At 41.4% G+C, this 25,742-nt stretch overlaps 1 protein-coding gene across 1 annotated transcript in view; it reads right to left on the bottom strand.

The window, feature by feature from the left end:
• The window catches only part of CDK15 (cyclin dependent kinase 15), a 226,406-nt gene that overhangs the window by 180,870 nt on the left and 19,794 nt on the right, over window positions 1-25,742 (bottom strand). The window contains exons 3-4 of the mRNA XM_029606275.1: window positions 14,338-14,487; window positions 12,471-12,568 (exon numbers count right to left, since the gene is read on the bottom strand). Of these exons, the coding sequence (XP_029462135.1) occupies window positions 12,471-12,568; window positions 14,338-14,487 (248 nt within the window). The remainder of the gene's footprint in view (window positions 1-12,470; window positions 12,569-14,337; window positions 14,488-25,742) is intronic.

Here is a 25,742-nt window from a genome sequence, read left to right as displayed (position 1 = left end):
ATTATCATCAAATTTTAAAATAGATTTTTTTGCTGTCTTCCTTAAACATAATTTTTTACTTTCTTCCTACTTAAAGATAAACCAAAAAGAATAAAGATTTTGGATTGTGGCCCTAACTCTACAATAATCTTGGTATTTCTTCCCAGAGTGGGTTTGTATCGGGATTTGGTTGACAGCATATTTCTTTAATCTGACTGCAAACCATAAGCCAAAAAATAGATGCAAACCTTTCCTAGGTCTCATCTTTGGATAAGGGACTCACACTCAGCACCAGGGTTGAATCCCTGATGCACTTCAAACCCTGGTGTAGATTTTCCAGTTGGGGGGAAGGTTTAACCTTCAGTGACCAAAGGGCTGACTATGTCTTTCTCTGTGGTGTGCCAATAAGTAGTCACCTTGTTGGTGTTTCAACATAAACATTTACTTTGTTCTAATGTTATGATTAATAAAGATAATTTAAAAAACTTTATTGTATTAATTTTTCAACAGAAACAATTTGGCATTTTGTATATTTCTTTTGGTTGTATCCATAGGGCCTGATTTTCAAAAGTATTTACATGCTTAAAACTGGGTCTTACATGTGTATATGCATTTTACCCATTTACCCATTTTAAATGGGGATTTTGAAAATTGCTACAATATATGCCATTGAATTGTAAATAGATTTTGCCCATGTTAAGTGTGCTTAACTCAGGTAAATGGATTTTGAAACTTGCTAAGATGGTATATTACATTTATATGCATAACTCCTTTGAAAATTCATCTGAAAATGTGTAACTAAAATGTAACCTCATCTTCCTAGAAGGTCACCTTCCCAGCCCAGGGTAGCATTGTAATGGCTCTGCTACAGTCAGGAAACTCTCAAAATCTCCAAGTACCATGGGCTGGGGGTTAGAGGGTACCTGTAAAGTCCAAACTGGGCTGAGAATACTCTCTCAAAAATTCCATTGTCTACACCTCAACTGTGCTCCAGAATAAAACATTTATATTGAAAAACAAAAGACTAGGTAGGAAAAACATCATGTTCAAATCACAGTCCATTCAGTAATCAGATCACTGATCTTACTGGTCAAGAATCAAAATCACAGTCCTTTTTCTTTCCTCAAACTAATTCTACTTTGGGTTGTCTCACTCCTGATTCTTCCAGGACCTTGAGGGCCCCAGATCAATTTCTCAGACTCTCTCCAAAATTTCTCATCAGAGGCAGTTACTCTCCTTCCTCCCACCCCAAAGTTCCTTTCCCAAGGCCTCCCCTTTTCCACCGTCTCTCACATCTCTCAACAGGCTCCCAGAAAACTCATCCCCTTAATTAGGCAGATGAAGCTTCCAGCTAGAACTCCTTGTAGGTACCACTTCCCGTGGGTTCTGCAGGCTCCAAAATACTCTTCTACGCCAGTCTCCTAAGCCTTGGATTCCTGTAGTCTCTCTTTCCCAGTCACTTAAATTCTCCACCACATGGCTTTTGGAAGCACCCCAGACTCTTGTGCCACTACACTCCCAGCACTTGTATCTTGGAAGGAAGCCTTTTCTGTCTACTCCAATCACTCTGATGGCAAGGACCTTCCAGACTCCTTCATCAGATGACCAGCCCCTTCTATAAATAGAACACTTCCTTTTACAACACTCTCATATATTGACTTATTGGACTGAATCACACTGCCATTCATTCACTGGCACACACCTCCATGCACTTTACTTCATGCTTAACTCTGAAAATGTCCTCATAATAACACATACTTTTAACCTTCCAAGTAACATAGAACTCAATAATAAGTACCAATAGGCCATCTAGTTGCCCTAGTGCCACAGAAATATAAAATACAATTGTATGTTTCCTTGATTCTTTAGTTTGGAGTCCTCGCTGTACCTTCCTGGATTTTAGGCCATCCTTATGGTAGCTGGCAAGGTTCCTTCCTTCTACTGAGATTTTCCCTTGTTGATATCTCAAATTTACTGCTTGATCTTGAAAGTCAACTCCACTCCTTTCTTCCTTTTTGTATCATGCTGACACCTCTTTTCTGTTTCTTCAGGTGAGTACCAGATAGGTAGCTGGGTGGATTTCTTGTCCTCCCAATGTGACAAGAAATCCAAAGAATTTTTGCCTAGTTTGCACTGAGTTTCTCAGGCTGAGTGTCACAGGGGTGAATGGAAAGGTCTTCTAAAATACAAGGCAAACATTTTGGGGCAAATCTTTAAAGGTACGTGCGGGCGCAGATTTGTTCCTGCAACCTGGCGCGAACTAATCTACGCCTGATTTTATAACATGCATGCACTGCCGCGCACATGTTATAAAATCCAGGGTCGGCACGCACAGGGGGGGTGCACAATTGTGCAGCCTGCGCACGCCAAGCCGAGCAGACTGCCTCCGTTCCCTCTGCCTCCCCCCACCTTCCCCTCCCTTCCCCTATCTAACCCACCCCCTAGCCCTATCTAAATCCCCCTCCTAACCTTTATCGAAGAAGTTATGCCTGCCTCCTGGCAGGCATAACTTGCGAGCACCGGCTCTCCATCCCCTGGCACGGCAGCTGTACCGGAGGCCTCAGTGCCGCCCCCGGCACGCCCCAGGGCCGGCGCCCCGCACCCGGCCCCACCCCCAGACCGCCCCCTTTTACAAGCCCCAGGGCTTGTGCGCGCCGCCGAGCTATGCAAGATAGGCTCAGTGCACGCAGGGGCAGCTTGGGGCAGGTTTTCGGGGATTACACGTACCCCTTTGAAAATCTGCCCCTTTGTGTTTCGGTTCAGCTTCCCACTCTTTTTTGTTCATGTCTAAGCCTTACGCATTCTAGTAATTGTAGTCTTATGTTCCTCATCAACATGCTCTGGGAGTCTTTCATTTTATGGTTAAATTTCCAGCTTATCATCGTCTTCCATTTCCAACCTTATTCTAACATTATAGCCATGGTTTTAGCTAGGTATAGCTATAGTAGCTAATTCTTGCTTCATAAATATCTACAGCTACAGTTGTTTTACTCAGAAAGCAGACTTGTTGCAGTGGCACATTCAGTCACTCTACATCCAATAAGGAAAGGCAAGGTCATTTCTCTGGCTTAGAGGTCATCTATTGCAAAATTGCATTAAACTGGTGACATCTAAGGGCTAAATTCAACGAATTTGAAGCTGTAAAGAAGAATAAGGTGAACAGAGGCGCCCATTAGGAAAAAAACCCAACTTGCTATTCAAAGCTGAGATAGAGGCTGTGTGGTAGGAATCAGGTGCGAATGAATGTATGATTTTTAAGCATTTGGGACCAGCCAGGCTCTGAGCCACATAATACATTAGCAGACTCAGTAGTCTCCATGAGCCTCAAATTTGTTTTCAGACATGCAAAGTATCCTGAATGAGGTTGGTCCCCTATACAAAAAGGTGGGGAAACCACACAGAGCAAATGCAAGCTGTGATGTCAGTGCAATCTAAGAACTTTAAATATATAGATCTTCAACCAATATTGTTGATTTAACACTACTGTTACCTGCTTTTAAATTATTTCTAATCTGCTTTGAGGCCATTCATGGCAAAAAGTAGAATATCAAATGCCAATAATTAAACGAAATAAAATAAAATAAAATAAATAAATAAATAAATAAATAAGATGCCAAAAGCATCTGCCCACTTTTCTACCTCCATACTGCCCATTTGTGTACTCTGAAGCACTTTTCACCTCAGTTCTATAGGAATAAATGGGGAAAATTCCAGCATTATGCACATGGAAAAAATTCTTATTATAATCAAAACTACACATGGTTTAGCAAGTTTCAGTGCATGAGAAACTGCTGCGCCCCCCATTCATGCTGGTCCCTGTGCCAGGCCTGGTCACCTTCCTCTTTCCTCTGCGGGTCCCGGCTTCCCCTCTCCAGTGGCTGCGGCGAGTCGGCTGCGGCCTCGGCCTCCTGCGCCCATGTCCCAGATGCCTTCAAGCTCCCAGGCCTCATGACGGGGCTCCGTGGCCTCAATGTCCTCGGCCCCGCCCCTAGGCACAAGCGCTCTGCACGGCCCTAGTAGGAGCTGTAGCAGGAACTTGGTCCCAGAGCATCCCCCTTGAAGTCATCAAGGGGGACTACTTAAGCGAGGCCCCTGCCCCAGCTCCTCGCCTTGGCAATGGGTCGTCACACCTTGGTGTGAGTGTGTTGCTGTTCCTGCATCCCTAAGTCTGTTCCTGTGTCCCTGAGTCTGTTCCTGGCTTTGTGTCTCCCCGGTGTGCCGTGTTCCTGCTTCATGTTCCTTGCTGGTCTTGCCTACCCAGATACTGACCTTGGCTTTGGACCCGACTATGCTCTGCCTGACTCCTTGGAACTTGACCTTTGGCTTTGGACCCGATTACGCTCTGCTTGACTCTCTGGAACTGATCTTGGCTTGGCTGTCCATCCCTTGGACTGATACTCTGGCTCTGACCTTGGCTCTCCACTCGGACACTCTCTTTGCCTCGTGTACCAACAACTACCTGGTCCGCCTCATGGACTAGGCCATTGGGCACTGCCTGTCAGGCCTGGGAAGCCTTCAGCAATTTCCCTCTTCTTCTGGCTTCCGGTACTCCAAGTTCTGGCCTCGTCCATCTACGTCTACGTCACCGAGCACCTCTCCTGATTCTGGGCACACCTCTACATCATCTCTCAGGGAGAACCCCAGAGGTCCACCTAAGGCCAGGCGGTTTGGGAACCGAAGGGCTCAACCCGTGGGGAGACTGGACTGTTATTGGCGAAGCCCCAGCTGGCCTCTGTCTCCTTGTGTGCTCCGCCTCCTGTCAGCAGGAGCCCTCTGGGGCCACCCAGAGGGCCGCACCAATCCTGCCCCAGGCCAAGGATCCACCTCCAGCGCAACAAAACTGCTGTCAAACAACGGCAAATTAATCTTAATAGTAATGGCCTTTCCTTGCCATGAAAGATTATAATTTCGCCACAGCACTAAATCTCTTGGAACAGCTCCCTTATAAAGAAAGGCATAATAAATTAGGGCTCTTCAGCTTGGAAAAGAGAAGATTAAGGGAGGTATGAAAGAGGTTTATAAAATCATGAGAAATGTGGAACTGGTTAATAGGAAATTGTTGTTTACTCTTTCAAACAGTTCAAGGACCAGGAGACATTCCATGAAACTAACTGGTAACAAATTTAAAGCAAATTCATTTCTTCAGTCAAAACACAATTAAGCTGTATAATTTATTGCCAGAAGATACGGTCAAAGTTAATAGGATGGCTGTGTTTAAAAAAGGTTTGGACAAGTTTTTGTAGAATTAAGCCATTAGTAATTATTAGTCAGGTAGACTTAGGGGGATCTCATCTCTTACTTCTGGCAGTGAGCAACATGGAAAGCATCTCTCCAATAGGATCTGCCAGGTGTTTCCTAGTGACCCATATTGGCCACTGTTGGAGAAAAGATACTGGTCTCGATAGGCCACTGGTCTGACCCCCTAGCATGGCATTTCTTGAATTATGTTTAAAGGATTCAACCAGTTGAGGATAAGTTACATCAAATATTCTTATTAATTTGTCAGATTTATTCCCAAGTACTTAATCATTTGTGTTCATTTTTATTGAAAGCTCTCTTGTAACAACCTAACTAAATCATCTGGAAGTTTGATATTTAGAGCACATGTCTTGCTGTAATTAATTTTGAACTCTGAAAATCTTTCAAAAGCATCTAGCTCAGCAAGCACATTAGGTAATAAAATCAGTAACACATCATCTGTGAAAAGTACAAGTTTATTCTCTCTGTCCCTACCCTGAATGCTTAAAATATCCAGGCTCTCTCTAATTTTCTGTATCAAAGGTTAGTTAAACAAAGCAATAGAGAAATATTTGAAGGACATCTGCCATTCACATAGACTTTGGCCACTAAGGGCTAAGATCCAATCTCTACAGCTGGGCCCAAAACCAAACTTTAAGAACTAAGCCGAAAAATACTACCAATTCACTCTATCAAATATGTTTTTTCCTCAGCACTGAGTGATAATAACATTGTTTGTGTTTTTGTTGTCTTATTAAGCTATATAGTTCCCAGAACCTTTCTATTGCTATCAAAAATGTGTCTCCACCTCACAGAGCCAGATTGATCCCCATCAATCAGTATAGGGAGGACAGAGCTCAGTCTCGTTGCTAACATTTTGGCAAGTATCTTCATATCTACAGTGAGGAACAAAATTACCTTGTAAGACCTACAATCTATATTCTTTCTGCTCCTTAGGGATCACAGATATTATAGTTTCCTTCATAAGGGGAAGCAGAACTTCCTTCAAAAAAAAAGTTAAACAACTCAACTAAATGTTTTAAAATAAATTCCTTAAACACCTTATAGGAAAGTTGTAATTCCGTTGGGTCTGTCCTAGAGACTTTGAAATCTTTAGGCCTCTAATGACATTTCTAACCTCCTCTTCTTCTGAGGGTCTTTCTAATAATGGGCCCAGGCTCAATGTAAGAAGGAGTGCAGTAAAACTTGGCACTTAAATTCAGTACAGTTTTATAAATCTGCATAGAAAAAAAGTAACTCCCAGTTCATTAAGCAAATGGTATGCAAATACATGGAGAGTTAAAGTGCGCAAACCCGAGTTCAAATGTGCGCTCAGCCTTTTGCGTAGGCTGAGCGCAGATTTTGACACAGAAGAAGGGGGAGGAGTTTATGCAAACACAAGCTCGCATCTTCCTCCAAAGTAAAAAATAACCTCCTTGCTCACTCCTTTTCCTGATACCGCTCATAAAGGATTATTTGTGAGCTAGGAGAAGCCACAGTCACAGCTGCAGGAGTAAGGGTGGGCAGTGAGGTTATTTTGTGGTTTCACTGAAGCAGTCTCCAGCCACTGTCAGTGGCCCAAGCTCTCTGGCCCACAACAGAGGCAAGGCTAACATCCAGCCATGGGCTTAAGTCCTCTGCTGGAGCAGGGAGCAAGATCTGGTGCTACAGTAAACAAAGAAAAGCTGCCTTCCCCTCCCTTTTATGTGCAGAATATATGCCTTTTATTTTTATCCCTGTCAGTTCAGCGGAATCAATCACTGTTAGGCTGCACATTCACAGTGCACGTAAGTACTGTTTTTGGGCATTTCTTTTTTCAGCTGCACTGTCTGTAACAATTTGAGTCTGTGTCTTTCAGAATCGCTACTTTGTAGCTTCAGTCTCCTATACGATGTTTTCAGTGATTTTGGTTTGCCTGGTATTTGCCAAGTACAGAAAAAAGCCTGATAACTATGACCAAGTTTGCATTTTTTGCAGCGTTTCAAACAAGCGTTGTCCAGCTTTTTGACTGACCACTTTTCATTTCGCAGTAAGTTATACATTCTGGTCCTGAGCCAAGTGTTGATCTATTAGCCGTTAGGCATGTTGTAGTACTCTTTATTATTATTATTTTTCCACACAGACACATTCCCTGAAGTTCCCTGAGGAAGGCGATAGATCCTCCGAAACACCGCTGTGTTGGAATATGCACTTCAGGATTTAAAGTATTACTCGTTTCTCTGGTGGAATAAGATAAGTGCAAGCATTAGTAAGGTTCGCTCAGTGCCTGCACCGGCTATTCTCAGCAACCTATGATTAGACAAGCCCAGCGCTGTACGGGCTTGACATTATAAGCCATAAACAACCTGTGACTATATATGACGGTTGCAAGAATACACAATTCATTTTGAGTTCATGTACAGCTGAATGTTTATTATTTTGAAAGTTTCTTGTTTTCAGCTTTCTCCGAGTCTTTATGATTTCTTATGTTCAACATACTCTGTATTTCCAGGTCAGAGTTTATAATCTCATGAGCAGATACTGTAGATATTGGAAAAATCCTCCTTAAATCAAGTAAAGATCTTTTTAGAGTTCTATTCTAATTTCCCCTCTCTGTCCTTAATTAGAGACTTGCTTTCTTTGATCTAATGATTTAATTTTAAAGTCATTATTCTTTGTGGATTATTGCCCTTTGCAAAAATTGTTTAGCCTTTCTCAATTTATATTCTACTTGATCATACAAAATCAAATTTATAGTTATCTGCCTAGCAATTACATTCTTATATATGTTTTTAGATCCTGTTAATTTGTGTTTTATTTTCAAGGTCTATTTCCTTCTCAAAATCCTCAATTTTTCCCAAGTCTGAGACTTTTGTAGAAAGAAGCAATACTTTACATTTATCCCTTAGAACTACCTTAATTGCATCCCAAAGTATAGGCTAGGTTACTTCCCCATTATTATTTTCCATAAAGTAATTAATGATCTCTAATTCGACATTTTCAAATATATCTGGGTCCTTCAATGATCTCTCATTAACCCGCGAGCAGGAGTGCAATGCTTAAAACCCTTTCTTATTTATTATAGCTCCATACCAGTTCCACCCCTCAATATATCCTTTAAGGAACAAGTATCTTCCCTCCTTGTGCTCAAATTTATCTTTTACCACAAATTTGCACATTCATTGGACATATAGTAACTATCAAAAAGGAGTTGAATTAGCACTAACTAGAAACTTGTGAGCAGTAGCACCAGTCAGGGGCATAACTCTGGCTGTGACTCTTCCCATTTGGCTCAGCCCTCCACTCCTAGGAGCAGAGTCATGTTACATCTGAGTTAACCCTTAAAGATGTAGCAGTTAAAGGGCCTGGAGGCACTGGAATCACTGCTAGTCCATTATCCCACACATCTTTAAGGAGGCTAACTTGAACAGGAAAACAACACTGTCCTTGGGCTAGTCCTATAATAGTTTGAGGCCATCAAAATCTTTCTGTTTACTTTTGGCAGGTAATTATTGCCCCTTCCTCCTCTCAGCACCTTAAAATGCTTCACGAATGCTTCACCTTGGTGGAAGCCTATTTACAAAATTGCTCTTCAGCACCTTGTATAAAGTAGCTACCACAGAGGGAGAGTGAGAAACAAGAGACAGCCAGGGCAAGGAGAGAGTGAAAAGACAGAAGATATAGAATGTTGCCATAAATGAAAGGTTTTGTAGCCACTGCCATGAAGACCCACATATGATGGGGTAAAGCATGGAGGAAGAGCAGGGGGCTAGCACAGTGCCCGCCCATTTTAACCTTGCACTCCCTTCCCAAAAATAATTGAGTTCTGGACCTGGCACGAATTGAGTTGAAGCCTTGGCAACTGGTGCTGCTGCTCACAAGTTTCAAACTTGTTGCTCTGCCTCCACAGTGTATGTATATATTTATTATGCTGCCACCCTGTGTCATCTTGCTACAGCTGTAGTTGTCGTCGTCTGATTGCTGAACTCCAAAGACTCGTAACAGCTGAACCAAGCTGCTGACTGTACAGCTATTGTTCTCGCCTTGCAAGCCATTGTGAGTGTTGACCTGTTTTCTTCATTCTAATAAACATTGTTTGGCATTTAAGAACTAGGAGTTCTCTTACATTTGAGGTTGGGAAAGATAAGGTTTAGCTGAGCTTCGAGAGTGAACCCCCAGCAGGACACTTGTGCTGTCATCCCTTTTTTGTATCTTTTACCACAAAGAAACACGTTTTTGACAGAATAATCTCCAGCCTTCTTTTCTTAGTTTTTATCAGAAGCCAAATAAATTCCCAGAAACTGTAGTTGAGCAATCCCTTTTTTCAATGTAAAAATTGCTTTTTCTAGGATAATTTAGACCCCTGATGTTCAGGGATAACACTTTTAGAAATAACACACTAAAATATTTTTAAAATTACAGGCAAGACTCCAACCTGTAAATCCCTATGATCAAACCCCATCTTTCCACAGTCTCTCAAAGAACAAATATTGAACACCCTTGTACCCCATTCCAAACTATCCCAACCTTGTACCATACTTAATTTTCTCACTGAGAAATTTAAGCCAAAGGAAAAAAGATAGCCCAGCCTCCGACTTCCCAGAGTCATCTTCTATCCATCTCAAAATAGCAAATTAATTTTATCAAGAGAACAAAAGCAGACAACAGTCTGCCCAATCATAGAATCAAAGAACTACAAGAATGAGAAGATTTGGACATTTTAGAAACTCAAAAAATTCTAGGTATTCTAGAATTCCCCATCAATAACACTTTATCCCTCATTCCACATATTAAAAGACCAAATTATCAGCAATGCCACCAATAAGCATTCATGTGCTCAAATCAGTCAAAACCACTCATGCTTCATGAAGAAACAATAGGTATTCTGTCAAAACTCTTGGAGTTCTTTATGTAAGCTCTGAAAGAGAAGCAATCTCATCTCCCTCTAATTCTATTCCACATCTCCTAAGTGGTTTTTCTATTTTATTTGATCAAATTAATTTTGCTGACATTTCTCGCTAACTTTGATTTTCTTACATATCTGTTGTCACTCCGTCAAAATCAAATGAAAGGTGAATGGGATAGGCCCTATTGCTCCCTGCTTCCTCATTTCGCACAGGTTTCCTGTTTCCATGGAAACGCTTGCAGGGAGCAAGGCGCTGCAAGGCCCATCAGTGCACTATGGCTGCAGGAAACTCCGCACGGAGGTTTCTATCTCCCGTTCCTGCTGCTGGGGGGTCAATGCCACTAGAGCGGACACGCCGCACCTAGGCTACAAGCCCGGTGGCAGCAATACTGGAGGCAGTTGCCCTACATTGCCCGTGCCTAAATCCGAGCCTGACCACATCTGCGGAAATCTTTCCCGGGGGCTCCTCTGACTTTACCAAGGTTATTTGCTGCCATGATGACGCTTTGTAAATCACTCTTCTTCTTTCAGGATTATATAAGTGTCCCTATAAACTTTCTCAAAAAACACTTAAAGGTGAATCTTAAAAGCACGACACATGCATTAATTAGAGGATGTGTGAAGAAGTCGGGCTCGCGCACATGGAGCGGATTTCAAAAGCCGCCGATATATGCGCGTATCTCCCACTGTGCGCATATCTTGAAAGTTTTCAAAAAGGGGTGGGGCATGGGCGTGATCTGAGCAGGGCATGGGCATTTCGGCGAATGAACCTAAGATACACACGTAAATACTGAAGCGACCCAACATGCGCCGAGGCCCCCTGCTGCGTAACTTCACTTCTGCTATGAATGCCGTGTAAGTTAAAATTGAAAGAAAATTAGGCAGATCTGCAGGGTTTTAAGTTTTAGGGCTAACTGGGGGGAGTGAATGGTACGAAATCAGGGGGGCTGGAGGACCTATTCCATAAATGGGTGAACTGGGGATGAACTGGTAAAACTGGGAATGGCTATGCACCTTTTAAAATTCCCTGATTTATATGGTAGAAGCAAGATTTGCACGAAACTGCATGTGCCCACTTAAAATTTGGTGCAAATGTGAGCGTGGCCAGGCTATTTTATAACGTGCATATATGCGTGTACTGTATATTGTAAAATGAGCATGTACCTGGGCACGGGCCGACATATACATGCAAATGTGTGCACATGCACTGGTTTGAAAGTTACTGTCTAACTGAATAAGGTTTCTTAACACTAAGACAAGAATGGTTGAAGGTTAAACACTCAAAGTCATACTGGGTTTAAATGACCACATTAGATTGGTGACATTTTTATTGAAAATGAGTAGCAGGTTCTTGTCATCAGTTTTGGCCTCTTCAATTGCATATTTATAAATCTTGTCTGGTAAAACCCTGCTCTTCTAGACTTATTCGCCTACAAGTTTATCTCCTGTGAGGAGAGCAGAATTTCTCCTTTTTTTATTCTACATTGCTACTCAGAATGCATTTTTATACTATGGACTTATTCTAAAATGAAATTTTAAGAGAAAATGGATAAAAATATTCAAAGCTCAGTCTGGGCTGCCACCTTATTTCAGGTCAACCAAACAGGCTGATCCATTCCTAGTTTTGTCCCCATTGGATGCATGGAGTTATAGTTCTGATTTTCCCATTGATTCTTCTACAGAAAACAGAACTATTAATCCATGCATGGAACAGAGTAAAACCACTACAGGACCAATCTAAGGTGAGATGGCAATCATAAGCCCCCATCCCATGAGGAAACTCACCCTAAAAAGAGTATTTATTAGTTTGCTTTGCTGCCTTGCTGTAGTGAGTTCTGCATTACTGTCTTTTTTTAAATGTAGCTTTGGCGAGTATAAGGACTAGAGAGAGGGGGTCCATTCATCCAGGTACAGGATTTGCTTCACCTAACTTCCATAATAAATTAATATGTCTTTGAGGGTAGAGGATCATCTCCCAGAGACGCTTGCTATGGTTGAGCCAAACAGGTTATATGGGGTTTTTTCATGTTCTGTGTATTATTTTTTCCAGCCTCCTCTCACTCTAGATTCCATTTAATTTGACATTTTCCTAGTCATAAAAAAGGAATTAGCCATCCTAAGACTGCTATCAATGACACTTCATTGTGGGACTGAATAACCCCATATACATCCACCCATTGACTGACAAGTTTCCAGCCTTTATCAGATCTCTTCTAGGCAATGGAATATTTTTGTTAGGGTTCATCTTACTTGTCAAAATCTACTGCATATCCTGCCACAGCATTCCTTTAATCAGCAAAAGATTTGAAATAATCTCCTTTATTGTTTTTGCTGCTTCTCTTAACTCAGGAAGCTTTGGGTCACTCACCTGCTAATGCCCTTGTAGACTGTTGCATAAGAACCTTCACCCAACTTCTCCAGATTCAGGTAGGATGAGGCTGCCCCAAATGGTAGGCCCTTCCTTTGCTATTGACAAGGAAAGTGTGTTTAGGTAGACAAGATACTTTTTAGGATCAATGTCCAAATGGTTTGCCCGGCTAAGTTCGGGACTTAGCCGGCCAAACCACTGATTTTCAAAATTCCCACACTCTGACCACATCCAAGTTATCCAGCTAATTAATAACACAGGGAAGCAAGACCTGCAGCTCGCTCCTTCCCATCCCCCATACAAACACACATAACAACAGTATGGATTTAAAACATGGCCGCAGTTTATTATCAAATTAACCCGAGCCCCTCAACTTGTTAACAATTAGAACCAAATAATATGCCCCCCCCCTCCTTGTCTCCTTCTTCCCCCTCTTCACTTACCACTGTGTCCCAATGGTAAGACTCCATCAATATTCCCCCTCTCTTACCCCGCCACAGCCCCCAATGAGGGTAAGCCCCGGCCTGAGCATCGGCCCCCTCACTTGCTCATAGGCCTTTCCGTGTAGCAGCCCCAAACTGCACAAGACGTTCCCCCTCCCCCTCCAATAAATTTTACAATGCAATACAAACATACCCCTTAGGGCTCGGGTTTCCGCTCCACTGCGACAAAAAACATCTGTATCATAACCACACCTCCAATACATTATTATCGGGAGGGAGGGAGGGAACGCAGTAAAACCTGCTGCTTGCTTCGCTGCTACTCGCTGACTGAAGTCAGTTCCCCACGCCAAAACTCCTTTAGCTCCTGTGCAGCCAATGAGGATGCAGCAATTCGAATTGTTGCCATCCTCGTCGGTTACTCACCCCCCACTGCCCACCCCCCCTGCGCGTAGCCCGCTCTCTGCTCCTAGCCCTGCGTTATCTGCGGCAGCCCGAGACAAGCTCGGGCTGCCTTCACTTAGCTGAATAAAAGTTATCCAGATAAATTGGAGGCATTGCAAGGGTGTTCCAGGGTGGACTTAAGTTAGCCTGATAAACTTTCCAGCTAATTCTGATATTCAGAAGTATCTGGCTTACTCAGATTTGATCCTGAATATCCTGGGCAAGCTATCTAGCTAGTTTTAGCCAGATAACTTATCCACTCTGCACTTTTCTGAATATTGATTTTAAAGGGTTTAGGCTCCTAACTTTGGGAGTTAAACTTCAAAATTGACCCTTTTGAGCCTTTACTAGTACTGAGTTCCTTAATTTAGGTTCATAGGCTAGAAAGTGTGTGGCTATGGGATGAAGTTAGGGAAGGAAAACAAAGTTAGAAGCTTAGCGCTGATTTTCAGTACTCTGCACCTAATTTAGGATTCTAAATCTAGGCAAATGTATGGTAGGCCTAAATTAATCATACTGGTTTTAGGTCCTAAATTTATGTGACATTTCAGCTGAAAGTTTAGGGAGTAATTTTCTAAAGGATTTACACATGTAAATTAACAAATATCATAGCAATTTTCAAAAGCCTGTTTATGTGTGCAAAACCCAGTTTTACACATGTAAATCCTTTTGAATATTACCTCTTTAGGCTCATAAATTTGGCTGAAAAATAAACACTTAACTTAGGGCCCAATTCACTAAGCAATTTTCCCATAGACATAAAATGGGAGAAAAGCCTTAGTAAATCGGGACTTTAGGGTCCTAAATTTAGGGGCTCAGCCTTTAGAAGTCAATCATTTTAAAACAATTAAAACCCAGCTCTAAGAGCCCAGGATATGTGACATGGATGGAAAGTTATAGATCCTGCACAGCAACGTTTAGACTCTCATTTCTTGCACTGAGTGATTTGCTAGACAATCAGATAATACATTTCTTATACTTACCCACTGAAATCCCTGTGCATAATCCTTCCCCTGTAAAGGATCGCTGTTGCTTCGTACCCTCTGAGCTCGGATCCTTCGTACCTGGAGTGTGTGATACCACTGGGGCTGCAGAGAGTTCACAGGCCATGGTGCTACATCCAGGTCACTAAGCTGGAGAGCAAAGTCAAAAACAATCAATCACATTTATTTCTTTCATTTCCACTTTTTGTCCTTAAATGCTTTATCTATGTGAAGGAGTAGAAACAATCTATAACTTTTTGTGGATTTTTACTGCAAATCGCTGCTAATTTCTATAGCACTGCTAGAGATACACAGCTCTATGTAGATAACCATAAGAGACAGTCCCTACTTTGTAGACCATAAAATCTAATCAAGACACACACAGACAAGACAAATAACCACTTGGACTCAGTGTCACCTTTAAAAATCAATCCTCCCTTCTTTGTATTTCTTATCTTGGAACTGGTCTTCTTAGAATTTGTTTGGACTGGAAGTTCTCTCTTGCTCAATCATAATTGGCCTTCACTGAACTGCAGAACTATAAGGTTTCATTCACAAATACCTGACATTTGCCCTATTTATATATACAGTACATCACCCACCAAAATAGCCAGCTGTCATAACAACAGGCCTCAGCCAGAAGCCATAAACTGCAATTCCCTCCAGAAGCCAAATAAATATTAATAATGTGGAACCTAAGTCTGGCTTCTAGGTATTATCATTAGTCAATGACCGAGACTCTCTCTCTCTCCTCCAGGGGCAATATCCCCAGCCTTAGCCAAAAGCCAGGCCAGGGAACTGTGCCCGGCTGTTTCACATGGCAATAAGGCCACTGAGCCATCCTTGAGCTGGGTTTCTGATGTCTCTTCAGAAATGTGGCTCTATACATGGAGCTACAGTGTTGTCACAGCAGGAGTTTCATGCCTGTAGTAACACTAAAAGTCAGATTTCCACTGTTGCAATTCTACTACAAACTCCCTGTTTATCTATCACACTAATGCTATTAAAAATACTAGAATTCTTGTTTATGGGGGAGGGTAAATCTCTCCAAGCCTTTCTAGGGAATGCTAGTCTTCTCAATTTATTTCACTTGCCAACACTAAAACACTGGACTTCAGGTATGTGGTCCCTAAAAGCAAAGTTTATTTTACTTGAGGAAAATGGTCTAGAACAAGTTTTGCCAATGAACAGTGTCTTTAAAGAACAGTCTTTAACAGTCAAGGAAAATGACTTCAGAAATGTGAGGAATAAAAGTCTTTCTGGATGGGGAAGACCCTACAATTATCATGTTTGGGAAATATTTTGTATGTTTGCTATTGTAGTACTAGCAAATGCCCACTGAATGGCATTTTTAAAGCAAGGAACATTGCATTTTACTGTGATAATGTGGTTTGGGTTAAGGGGTATGTGTGTTCCCTTAAGAATATGGGGTTTCTCTGATTAAGGGACATAGATTTAGTGGGAAGAATAAAAGTGGGATGTTTTTGGTGGGTTTTGTCCTTTTTTTCCTGCCCTTCTCAGGGTGGGGTTGGTGAGAGGGAATTCCAGGGATGTAGCTACCTGCAGGCTGCTGAGTTCAGGGACCCTACCAGTGGGAGAAGGGCCGTGCAGGGGCTCTTCCCATAATGGGGAGAAGCCAGAGGCCTGGAGCGAAGAGGTTTCTTCCTCCTCCCAAGGAATGGGCCAGAGCTGGGTGGAGTAGCAGCCATTCTACCATTGAGGAATAGAGCCAGGAGAGAATGGGGTGATTTAGAGATGAAAAGTGCCCCAAGAGGTCCATGGCATGGAGCATACTGGGGAAAACCTACATGCTACAGGAATGGGGGGGGTTTGGAAATCAAGTAAGAGGTCAGAGAGCAAGAGTAGTTCTGAGAAGAAAAATTGCATTGTCAATTTATCAAACTAGAATGCAAGTTATTTCATAATAGCAGTATCATAATTAACTTTGTGCCAAAGTGCATAGCTGAATTGGTGGCATGTTTCAAAATTTTCAAAATATTTAGATATTTTCAAATCAATACCTGTATACTATTTTTCTTCTCCCCTATGAGGAAAGACTAAAGAGGTTAGGACTTTTCAGCTTGGAGAAGAGACGACTGAGGGGGGATATGATAGAGGTGTTTAAAATCATGAGAGGTCTAGAACGGGTAGATGTGAATCGGTTATTTACTCTTTCGCATAGTAGAAAGACTAGGGTGCACTCCATGAAGTTAGCATGGGGCACATTTAAAACTAATCGGAGAAAGTTCTTTTTTACTCAACGCACAATTAAACTCTGGAATTTGTTGCCAGAGGATGTGGTTAGTGCAGTTAGTATAGCTGTGTTTAAAAAAGGATTGGATAAGTTCTTGGAGGAGAAGTCCATTACCTGCTATTAAGTTCACTTAGAGAATAGCCACTGCCATTAGCAATGGTTACATGGAATAGACTTAGTGTTTGGGTACTTGCCAGGTTCTTATGGCCTGGATTGGCCACTGTTGGAAACAGGATGCTGGGCTTGATGGACCCTTGGTCTGACCCAGTATGGCATTTTCTTATGTTCTTATGTTCTTATCTGTTTTAAAAGCTGTTTCAAATCAATTCTGATATTTGTTTCTATGGCTGGGTATAAGCTATATAACATTTCTTAGACTTTATTTTCTATATGCATAATAATGATGGCAATAATTAATTAAGGGAGGAAAAGAAATATAGTTTACAATAACATAGCAGTAAAAATCAATAAACTCTCTGTTCTTTGAACCAATTAAACATTGTTCCCATTCTAACAATTCGGTAACAACTTTCTGACCACTACAACTTGTGCATATCATCATCTCATTTTTTTTAACTTTAAAAAACTCCAATATCTTTGTAGTAGAAACATGTAATAATTACTTACATAGAATACAATTAAAGAGAAGAAAGAAATATTGCAGATAAACATGAGAAAGAATGCAAAATATTTAAGAAGAGATAAGCATTTGAACCCTGAAAAGGTGGTTAGAAAATGTGAACATTTTGTAATCAGAAGTAGGCACAGAGACTGGAGAATCAGATTAATTTAAAATACATATATATAGGACAGGGAACAATGCTTCAGCATCTTGGGCACTGAGGATTGAACAGCAATGTTAATTACAGTAGAACTAATATAGCTTTCCTCTTGTGCATGGTGAAAGTGTCTGGCAATCCCAAGGACTGGAAAGAAAGAGGGGAGGAAGAAACTGCTGCTGAGGTAGAGCTACTGATGCAAGGGAAGGGGATTCAGGATCCCTTCTCTGAGACTTTTTTAATTCATGCTGTAAAGATTTGATAAACATCACACAGAAAAAAAAGATGTTAAAACTTAAAACTGTAATGTCTTCAATAGATAGCTAAAAACAAAAACATATCCCCTTATACCTGAAAGCCCATAAACATCATAGACATTACCCAAATTTATAAACATTCATGCAATTCCTCATACACTACAGGCAGTCATATATATGGAGCTGCACATAACAAGCAGTCCCACACTTAACCGCATGCATTCTCTATCTAGCGCTGGTATAATTTGAGATCTCACACAACAACAATATGCCTAGGCTTAACAAAATACCAGCCCATTACCTGTCACAGGGGAGGGGGCTCTTCCCAAGGTTAATAGATCTAGAGGTAACTGTAACTGATTGCACCAAGCATGTATTGGAATAATGAAACCCTCCATGCTCTAGACCTTCTTGAAGTTCCTAATCTACTTTGCATAAACAAAATAAGCAAAAACACTAAACAACTTAAACAAAATGTAAACCCACAAAATCCCAAATAAAACAGAAATTTCTCTCACCTGCTGGTATGTTGTAGCAAATGCCCAAATCAAATGGGGTCCCCTATATGGGGAAGGGATGGAAGCAGGGGGCTTCCCCAAGGTAAGCAAGGCAGAGAACAAGCCTTTACTCACCAACCATGAATGCCACACTCCCTCCCTGTCTCACACCACGTCCAATCTGGGGTGCCAAAATTGTTGTGGGCTATACATAAATACTTAACACCAGCAGCTAAAAGAGAAAGATCTTGATTGGAATATTTCAGAAGAGTGAAAATACCAGCAAGGCAATACAGAAGCAGTCTCAAAGAATCTTATTGATATGATGGGTTAAATAAGTTACCACCTCTAATTTACACAACAGTGAGTTAATTTGTTTGCATAACTCTTTCCCAATTGGTTGGCATAATTTATTTCATATATGTTAATAACATTGAATTCTCACAAATTGTGTGATTTCTTTTATAAATTGAGCCCAGAAGGCAAAATGAAATTCAGTGTTCAACTTTAACATACTTTTTGACCTTTTACATATATTCTGGCATTTCAGCAATCTTGAATAATTTTCCAAATCTGAGCAGTGCAATTTTGCAGCGCAATAATGATCTTTTATTTAACTAGTCTGGCTTCATAGAAAACCCCTTTTCAAAGCACCCCTACAATAGAGCAAAATAGCATCCTACCCCTCAGGCAGGGCTTAATGGCCCTCCTGAACTGGAAGTAGGTCAAAAACCAAATCAAAGGCCAAAACTCTTCTTCTATTCATACAGGTCAGTCACTCTTCAAAGTCTGTGAAGGCACTGGCAAATAAGGCAAAGTCCAATCCATTGGGACCAGGCTTGGGGCCTGAAATTGGGAAACCACAAAAACATTCTTTCTGCTCCAAAACAGACCAACCATGAATAGCACATGCTGAACCCAGAATATATAGGGGAGCCAGACCAAACCCCAGAGAAAAAAAATCTTATGGATGATCAAAAAGTGTCTAGAGATGTTAAAAAGGGAAAAAGATGGGTAAGGGAATGAAGTACCCCTTACATTCCCTATCTAAATTACGGTGCACAGTTGCTGGCTGGAAAAACCAGAAATAAAGTTAAGAGTTTGAAATTTGAAAGTGGTGTCTGCTATGCTTTATTTTAGCTAGCGTTAATGGGTAGCATGGGGTCAGAGTTCATGGAGGAGAGAAGAGGTGTGTCCTCCCTTTCCAATCAGAGAATAGAATGTGATTTACTTCTACCCCTGCTGTCTCCTTATAGGTCTTTTTCACCATCTGCATGACCTATTTTAAAAGTCCAATAATAAATTTGTGGGACGATGACCCCTGTCCAACAGGAACATTTTTTCCATCATTTTATATACCCAAAAAAGGGGTTATAGAAAGAAAGCCATTCCTTTTTTACAATAAGACTTAATACTTGATGCAGTTTACTCCAAAACAGTCCTCAGACACTGCTGATAACAGCACATTTGCACAAATCACTTCTCTTTCTCTCCCCTTCAGGCTTCAGATGAATGTAACACAACTTGGATCTAACCTAATGTAACCCCCAAAGGCAGAACAGAAAAGGAAGAGCTTTTGAACTGTCGTGAAGCAAAAGTGGAAAACTTCTCTCCCTCACTTTTCCTCCAATGGCAGTCACACATAAAAGAACACTTCTTCTCTGTATTGTAAATATTAACAATACCAGTGCTTTCCCTGGAAGTAGGGGAGAGAAGTGCCATAAAATGTGATTGTAGAAAAACTAATCAATCTTGGGGTAGATATTCAGAAGCTAGTTGGGTATCTAAGTTAGGGCCAGATTCATTAAGGCTTTTCTCCAATTTTGTGTCTATGGTAAAAACTCTTAGTGAATCAGGAACTTAGCCGGATAGACAAATACGGCAAAAAAGATGGGAAATTCAACAGCATCACTATACTGCTGAATATTCTTGTAAAGATCGCTACTTAGACAAATAAGTCTTACTCATCTAAGTTTAGACCTACTATTGAGCAAGTCTAACTTAGCCATAAAAGTTATCCGTCTAAGCCTGAATATCAGTACTTAGCTAGATGACTTAACCAGCTAAGCAGCGCCTCCCCGATCCGCCCATTACCCGCCCACAAATTATCTAACTATCTAGCGTTTGAATATCGATCTTGATAAAATTCTTAGGTCCAGTAATAAATACCTTACTCAAATTAAATATAATTTATTTAAAAAAAACACAAATTGAAGAAACTTCGGGCCTTATTTTCCAACCATATCGCACGCGGTAAGGGACGTTTCGCACGCAAAATGTCCCTTTTCGCGTGCAATCCCAAAATGGGGGCGGAGTCGGCCCCGGAAGAGGAGGAATCGGGGCATCACCGGGGCCGACTCCGCGACAAAGGCGCGCACAGCGAAAAGGTAAGTGCCTTTTCGCTGCCTATTTCACTCCCAATAGCTACACCTCCTATGGTGGCGCTATTGGGTGCGAAACCGGCAGCGATCACACCACGACGGTGCGATCCCTGCCGGCTAGCGCAGGCCCGCCCCCCCCGTTTCGGCCCCCCCCGCCCCTCATCTTCTAAAGTATCGCAGGCCTGCGATACTTTAGAAAATGAGGCCCTTCGTTTGGTAACAAATAAAATTTCTTTAAATACTTATCATCTTTAACAACTTCAAGTGAACATATATTTCCTTTAACTGTTTGTCTTTCACTATTAACTATTTTCTTTTTCCTTTTCAGGTTTTTCAAAGAACTTTAAATATTAACTTTCCTTTTTCTTTTATCATGCAGGTGCAAGGATTCACCAACAGAAAAAAAAAAATGAAATAAATTTCAGTTTAAATAATTAATATGAACTTGTAGTACAAATTTCTTAAACCAAGAATATGATTCTTTTCTCAAAATATTTTCACTTTTTGTCTCTTGTAGGTTTCAGTTCTTACTCAGAAAATCACCAGATAAATATAAATTATCTTCAATAGTCAAGAGGTAAGAAAACTAAATTTCTGTCAGTCTTTCCTTTTGCTTCACCAATTTCTGTATGTCCTTTAGTATTTTTGTTTGTATTTCTGACTGGACTTCTCTGTGATTCTATCCAGAAATATGCTGTCCTTGTAACAGTCATGCAAGATATAGCTCACAGTTCTGCAATCTTTGCTGGTGTTGCTGCAATGTGTAGGCACACTTTCTTCTTCTTGAAATTTTAATCCTCAGGCCTTCGGTTCCTCTGGTCCGTGTCTGGCCACAATACAGCACCTACTATCCCGGTTTTTGACAAAAGCAAAAAGAAGACTATCTACACTTTACACAAGTTATCTTCTGGCAGAATCTATATATGTGTATGCCATTTTTACTTCATACTTAAAAGCTGAACCTTCCTGGACTAAGACAAGCTCCAACAGCCTCCTCTGCTTTCTCCACTCTTCTTTCTGGAACAGCAATTCCTTTTCTCTAGGGATTTATGTAGTTGAAGCCTCCTTCCACAGATGTCACTCAGGATTTAAGAATCTGCCTTTTACATGATAGGCCCTATCTCACCCCTTCTCCATGGAGAAGTTGTAGGCTGCATTCTTCTTCCAATGGACCTGCTGCATACCCCTCCACTCCTTCCCCTCTCAAAGCCCAAACAGAAATACCTTACCCTAACAGGGTCAAACTAAGCTCTTAAGGCAGTGGTTCCCAACCCTGTCCTGAGGACCCCCCAGCCATTCGGGTTTTCAGGATATCCACAATGAATGTGCATGAGAGAAAAATTGCATGTTTTGGAGGCAGTGCATGCAAATTTTCTCTCATGCATATTCATTGTGGATATCCTGAAAACCCAATTGGCTGGGGGGTCCGCAGGACAGGGTTGGAACAACTGTTCTACGGGCTCTGCATTACAACTTACTGGTGTAAAACACTACTTACAATCTCATAAGAGGATTGACAACAGGTAGAACATTCTGTATACCTAAGAACGTATTTATTTTTTGCCAAGGCAAAGAACTCTGTAGTAGGGCCAAAGGGTCCCTACACTACATTAAAATTATTTTTAAAAGGCTATTTTTTAAGTAAATGCTGTTTCCAAAATCACAACACATAATGAGTACAGCAATATCTTTAAAATATCCATCTTTTCACTTGAGAGGTTTTCTGTATGGGTTGCTAGAATTTAAACCTGTATGATGCGTGTTTTGAAATGTTTTATGTGTTTAGCTTAATGTACCAACATGCAGCCTCCTAGCACAAAATATATATGCAGACCTGATCTGCCTTTAATAACCACATGTGACAGAATTTCAGGCTTGATGTTGAATGAAAGTCACAGGCACCAAGATCTTATCTGTGCTTCCTGCTGCTACAAATTCTGGTCTTTGCCTCTAGCCCAGTGCAGAACTGTCAAGTTACCAAGTTCCAGGGGGTGATTTTAGGTCAAACCTGTATTTTTGACAACCCTATCCTAATGCATTATGGGAGCTGCAACACTGATTTCAATGGGTAGAATTAGTGACTACATGTACCACACAGCTTTGGGATGTATGTTCAAAACCACCACTGGACAAAAAGTCTCTTTTCTGGGATTGGGCAACTTGGCAGTATTGCCAATGTTGCCTTCTTACAATGCCACAAAGCCACAAAGCTTTTCTTATGGGCACATAGGGGTCTATTTAGGAACCTGAAATGCGCAGCAACATGTAATATCAGGTTAACCCCAACCTAGGGTACATAAAATGTAACTGTGGCTGGCAGCCCGATGCTTTCACTGGACACTGACGAGTGAATTTTTAAAGGGTCACGCGTGTAAAAATCAGAACGTATGTGCATGGCTGGGCCCCATGCACGCAGTGCACATTTTCAAAAGGACCCAGCCACATGCGTAAGTCCCAATACACGCACAAGTGCTGGGCACTGATAAAGGGGCAGCCCGGGGGAGGGATGGGGTAGGATGGAGGCTGGGACAGCAGCCATTAGCCACTGTTCCGGAGAAGTGCGTGCCGGCAACTTCCCGGCGCACGGAAGTTGCTTCTGCTCCAGTGGAGCAGTAAATAAAAAAAACCAAAAAATAGGCATAGTCAGGGTTAGGTTAGGGGTCGGGGTGGAGAAGAGAAGAGGTAGGAAGAGTAGGTTTAGGGATAGGGAAGTTCCCTCCCAGTTCGTTCCTTAATTGGAGCGAGCTGGGAGGGAACTGGGGAAGGCCTGATTGTGTCGCCGCGCGTAATTTACTAAAATTCCCCCCTCCCCATCCGCACGCGTGGCCAATGGATTTTATAACATGTGTGTGCCGGCGCACACATTATAAAATCGGCGTGTCCGTGTGCCCATGCTGGGAACTGCGTGCACATGGATGCGTGAGCGCTCCTTTTAAAATCTACCCCTGAGGTTCTTGAAATATGGTCAAGCACTTGATCTAGTGGACTGAAGGAATGTGCATGGCCCAAAATTTTGTTTTTGTTTTCATTTTTTGGTTTTTTTGTGGGTTTTTTCATCATATTTCGTTTTTGGTCCTTTTTTTATTTATGTTCGATAAAGTTTTACACATAGGGTACATTATTCACAAATAGTGCATGTTAAGTGCAATACTTTGTCAAAAAAGGAATATAAGTTAAAATTTTTGTTTTGGGGAGACAAATTTATTTTGTTTGAAATGAAAAGAAAATGAACTCATTCATCCCATTTTCCCATTTTCATTTCAAATAAATGTACATCCCTATTGGCCTAAGCTCAGATGAATTACTGGACAGGAAAAAACTATTTCTCCTTAGTGGTGGAACCTTAGATGAATAACTTGACTAGCAACTTTCACCTCAAATGAACCCGAACCTCAGAAAAAGAAGTCAGTCCACAACTAGGATTGGTAGTTCCAATATTCTCAAAAATAGGCTGTCTTCAAAAATCCACAGGCTTCCACAGTAAAAGCTCAGACAGACAGTAGCAGAAATTGATTTTGCTGCTAAAACTATTTCCTTAGCACAAATAATTAATTCCTGGCAAAATCCGGTACAGTTGGTTCATCATTAACAGAATATTCTCTTGCTCAATTCTTTCAGTAGAGACAAATGATGAGATCTCAATAAAGCAGGCTGTTCCTTCCTCTATTGTCCCCATGATCCTCCTTTGAGCTACTAGGAAAGAAGGCCTTACGCTTAAGAGTGGAGTAATATCTTCACTTCCTCCATATGAAAAGTATTTAATCTGACTTCTATACCAGTAGGCCCCAGTGGAAAACAGCAAAACAAACTTGGTTTCTAAAGGAAAGGCAAGGTGAAAAGAGCATGCACTCACTGCAGGTTTCACCCTTTATAACCATTAAGACTACTGCTGACATAATCAAGGCTTAAACGCACAAAACTCCCATTCCCATTCTACTGCATGGACAGATATAGACCAGGGCCCCTAATTTCCTGCAGCAGCTCAGGAGTAGATTTTGTGGCAAGAGTTAACACAGTGACATAGTAAATATTGGTAGAAAAAGACCAAATGGTCAAACCAGTCTGTCCAGCTTACAGTAGTAACTGCTGCTCCGAGCAGGTTACCTTCTATGCCTTCCATTAAGGGTAGTAACTGCCACTCTGCGCAGGTTACCCCCATGTCTTCTGTTAAAGGTAGTAACTATCGGAAAATCTGTGACAAAATTTATGAAATTCTGCAACCCATTTGCAGAAATTTGAATCATCTTATATATTCAATCTTGTAGATGTAGCAGGGCTGTGCCTCTGCCACTAATACTTTTCCCATGTGTCACCTTTTTTTGAGAGTTTGCATACCGGGATCCACTTCTTGTCATGGCCAGTCCCCCAGTTTTTGGGATTGGTTAGTTCCACCATATAAATTCTGGTTGGAGCATGTGCAAAAAGTCTTTCTTCTTCAGTTGACTGACCAAGGAATTAGAGTAGCTGCTTGGGGTCCGTAGTGAGATTCTTTGGCAGGGTAGGAGATTTTTTAAAATAGGCCTAGGTGAACCTCACTGTTTCTAGTGACTGGAGATTTTTTTTCTACAGTTTTGTCCAGCTCCTGACACAAAGGCCAGTTTTCCTGCTTGTTGGAAGGGCTGGAAAGTTGATTGAAGTTGCACTCCCACGACCACTCCAGGTTGAAATTGCTCGACATTGCTAAAGAGACTTTGTACATCTGATGAGAGAGAGATTTGGGGATTTTTGTTTCCTTCTAGCCCATGCTAGAGGAAGAATAACATTTTCCCACTCTTCTTAGAGAGGGTTTTTGCCTAGATACTGGTTCAGAGGAAGGTAGATCTGTTAGAGCATGCACCATGGATAAAGACACTGTGGCTTTTGTGATTATGATTTTCCTGATGCTATTTATAATTTTTGCCATACCTGTGTGCATTTTGCTTTTTAAACTTCAGTAAAGTTTTTGAGTTGAACACCACAGCTAACTCTTTGCCATGTGGGCTGGTTTCATTAGGAGGGCTCCTCTAACTGTGAATACAAACTAACCAGTAACTGTGATTGGGGTGAAAGTTAGTGACTATGATTAGGGTTGCAAACTGGCTCCAAATTTTCAGGACAGGTTAATCTAGTTCTGGTTTTACCTCATTGCATCCTGGGATTTATTCTAATTTTCCTATTGCATTCCCTAAGAAAAGCAAGACCATAAGTACCTGCATGTAGGAAAGTAAAAGCAGGACTGGATCAACGTGTCCTGAAAA

The sequence above is a fragment of the Rhinatrema bivittatum genome, chromosome 6, assembly GCF_901001135.1.
Source record: "Rhinatrema bivittatum chromosome 6, aRhiBiv1.1, whole genome shotgun sequence".
Taxonomy (NCBI): domain Eukaryota; kingdom Metazoa; phylum Chordata; class Amphibia; order Gymnophiona; family Rhinatrematidae; genus Rhinatrema; species Rhinatrema bivittatum.
Note: the sequence above shows the minus strand (reverse complement) of the source record. Positions and strands in the feature narration are given on the sequence as shown.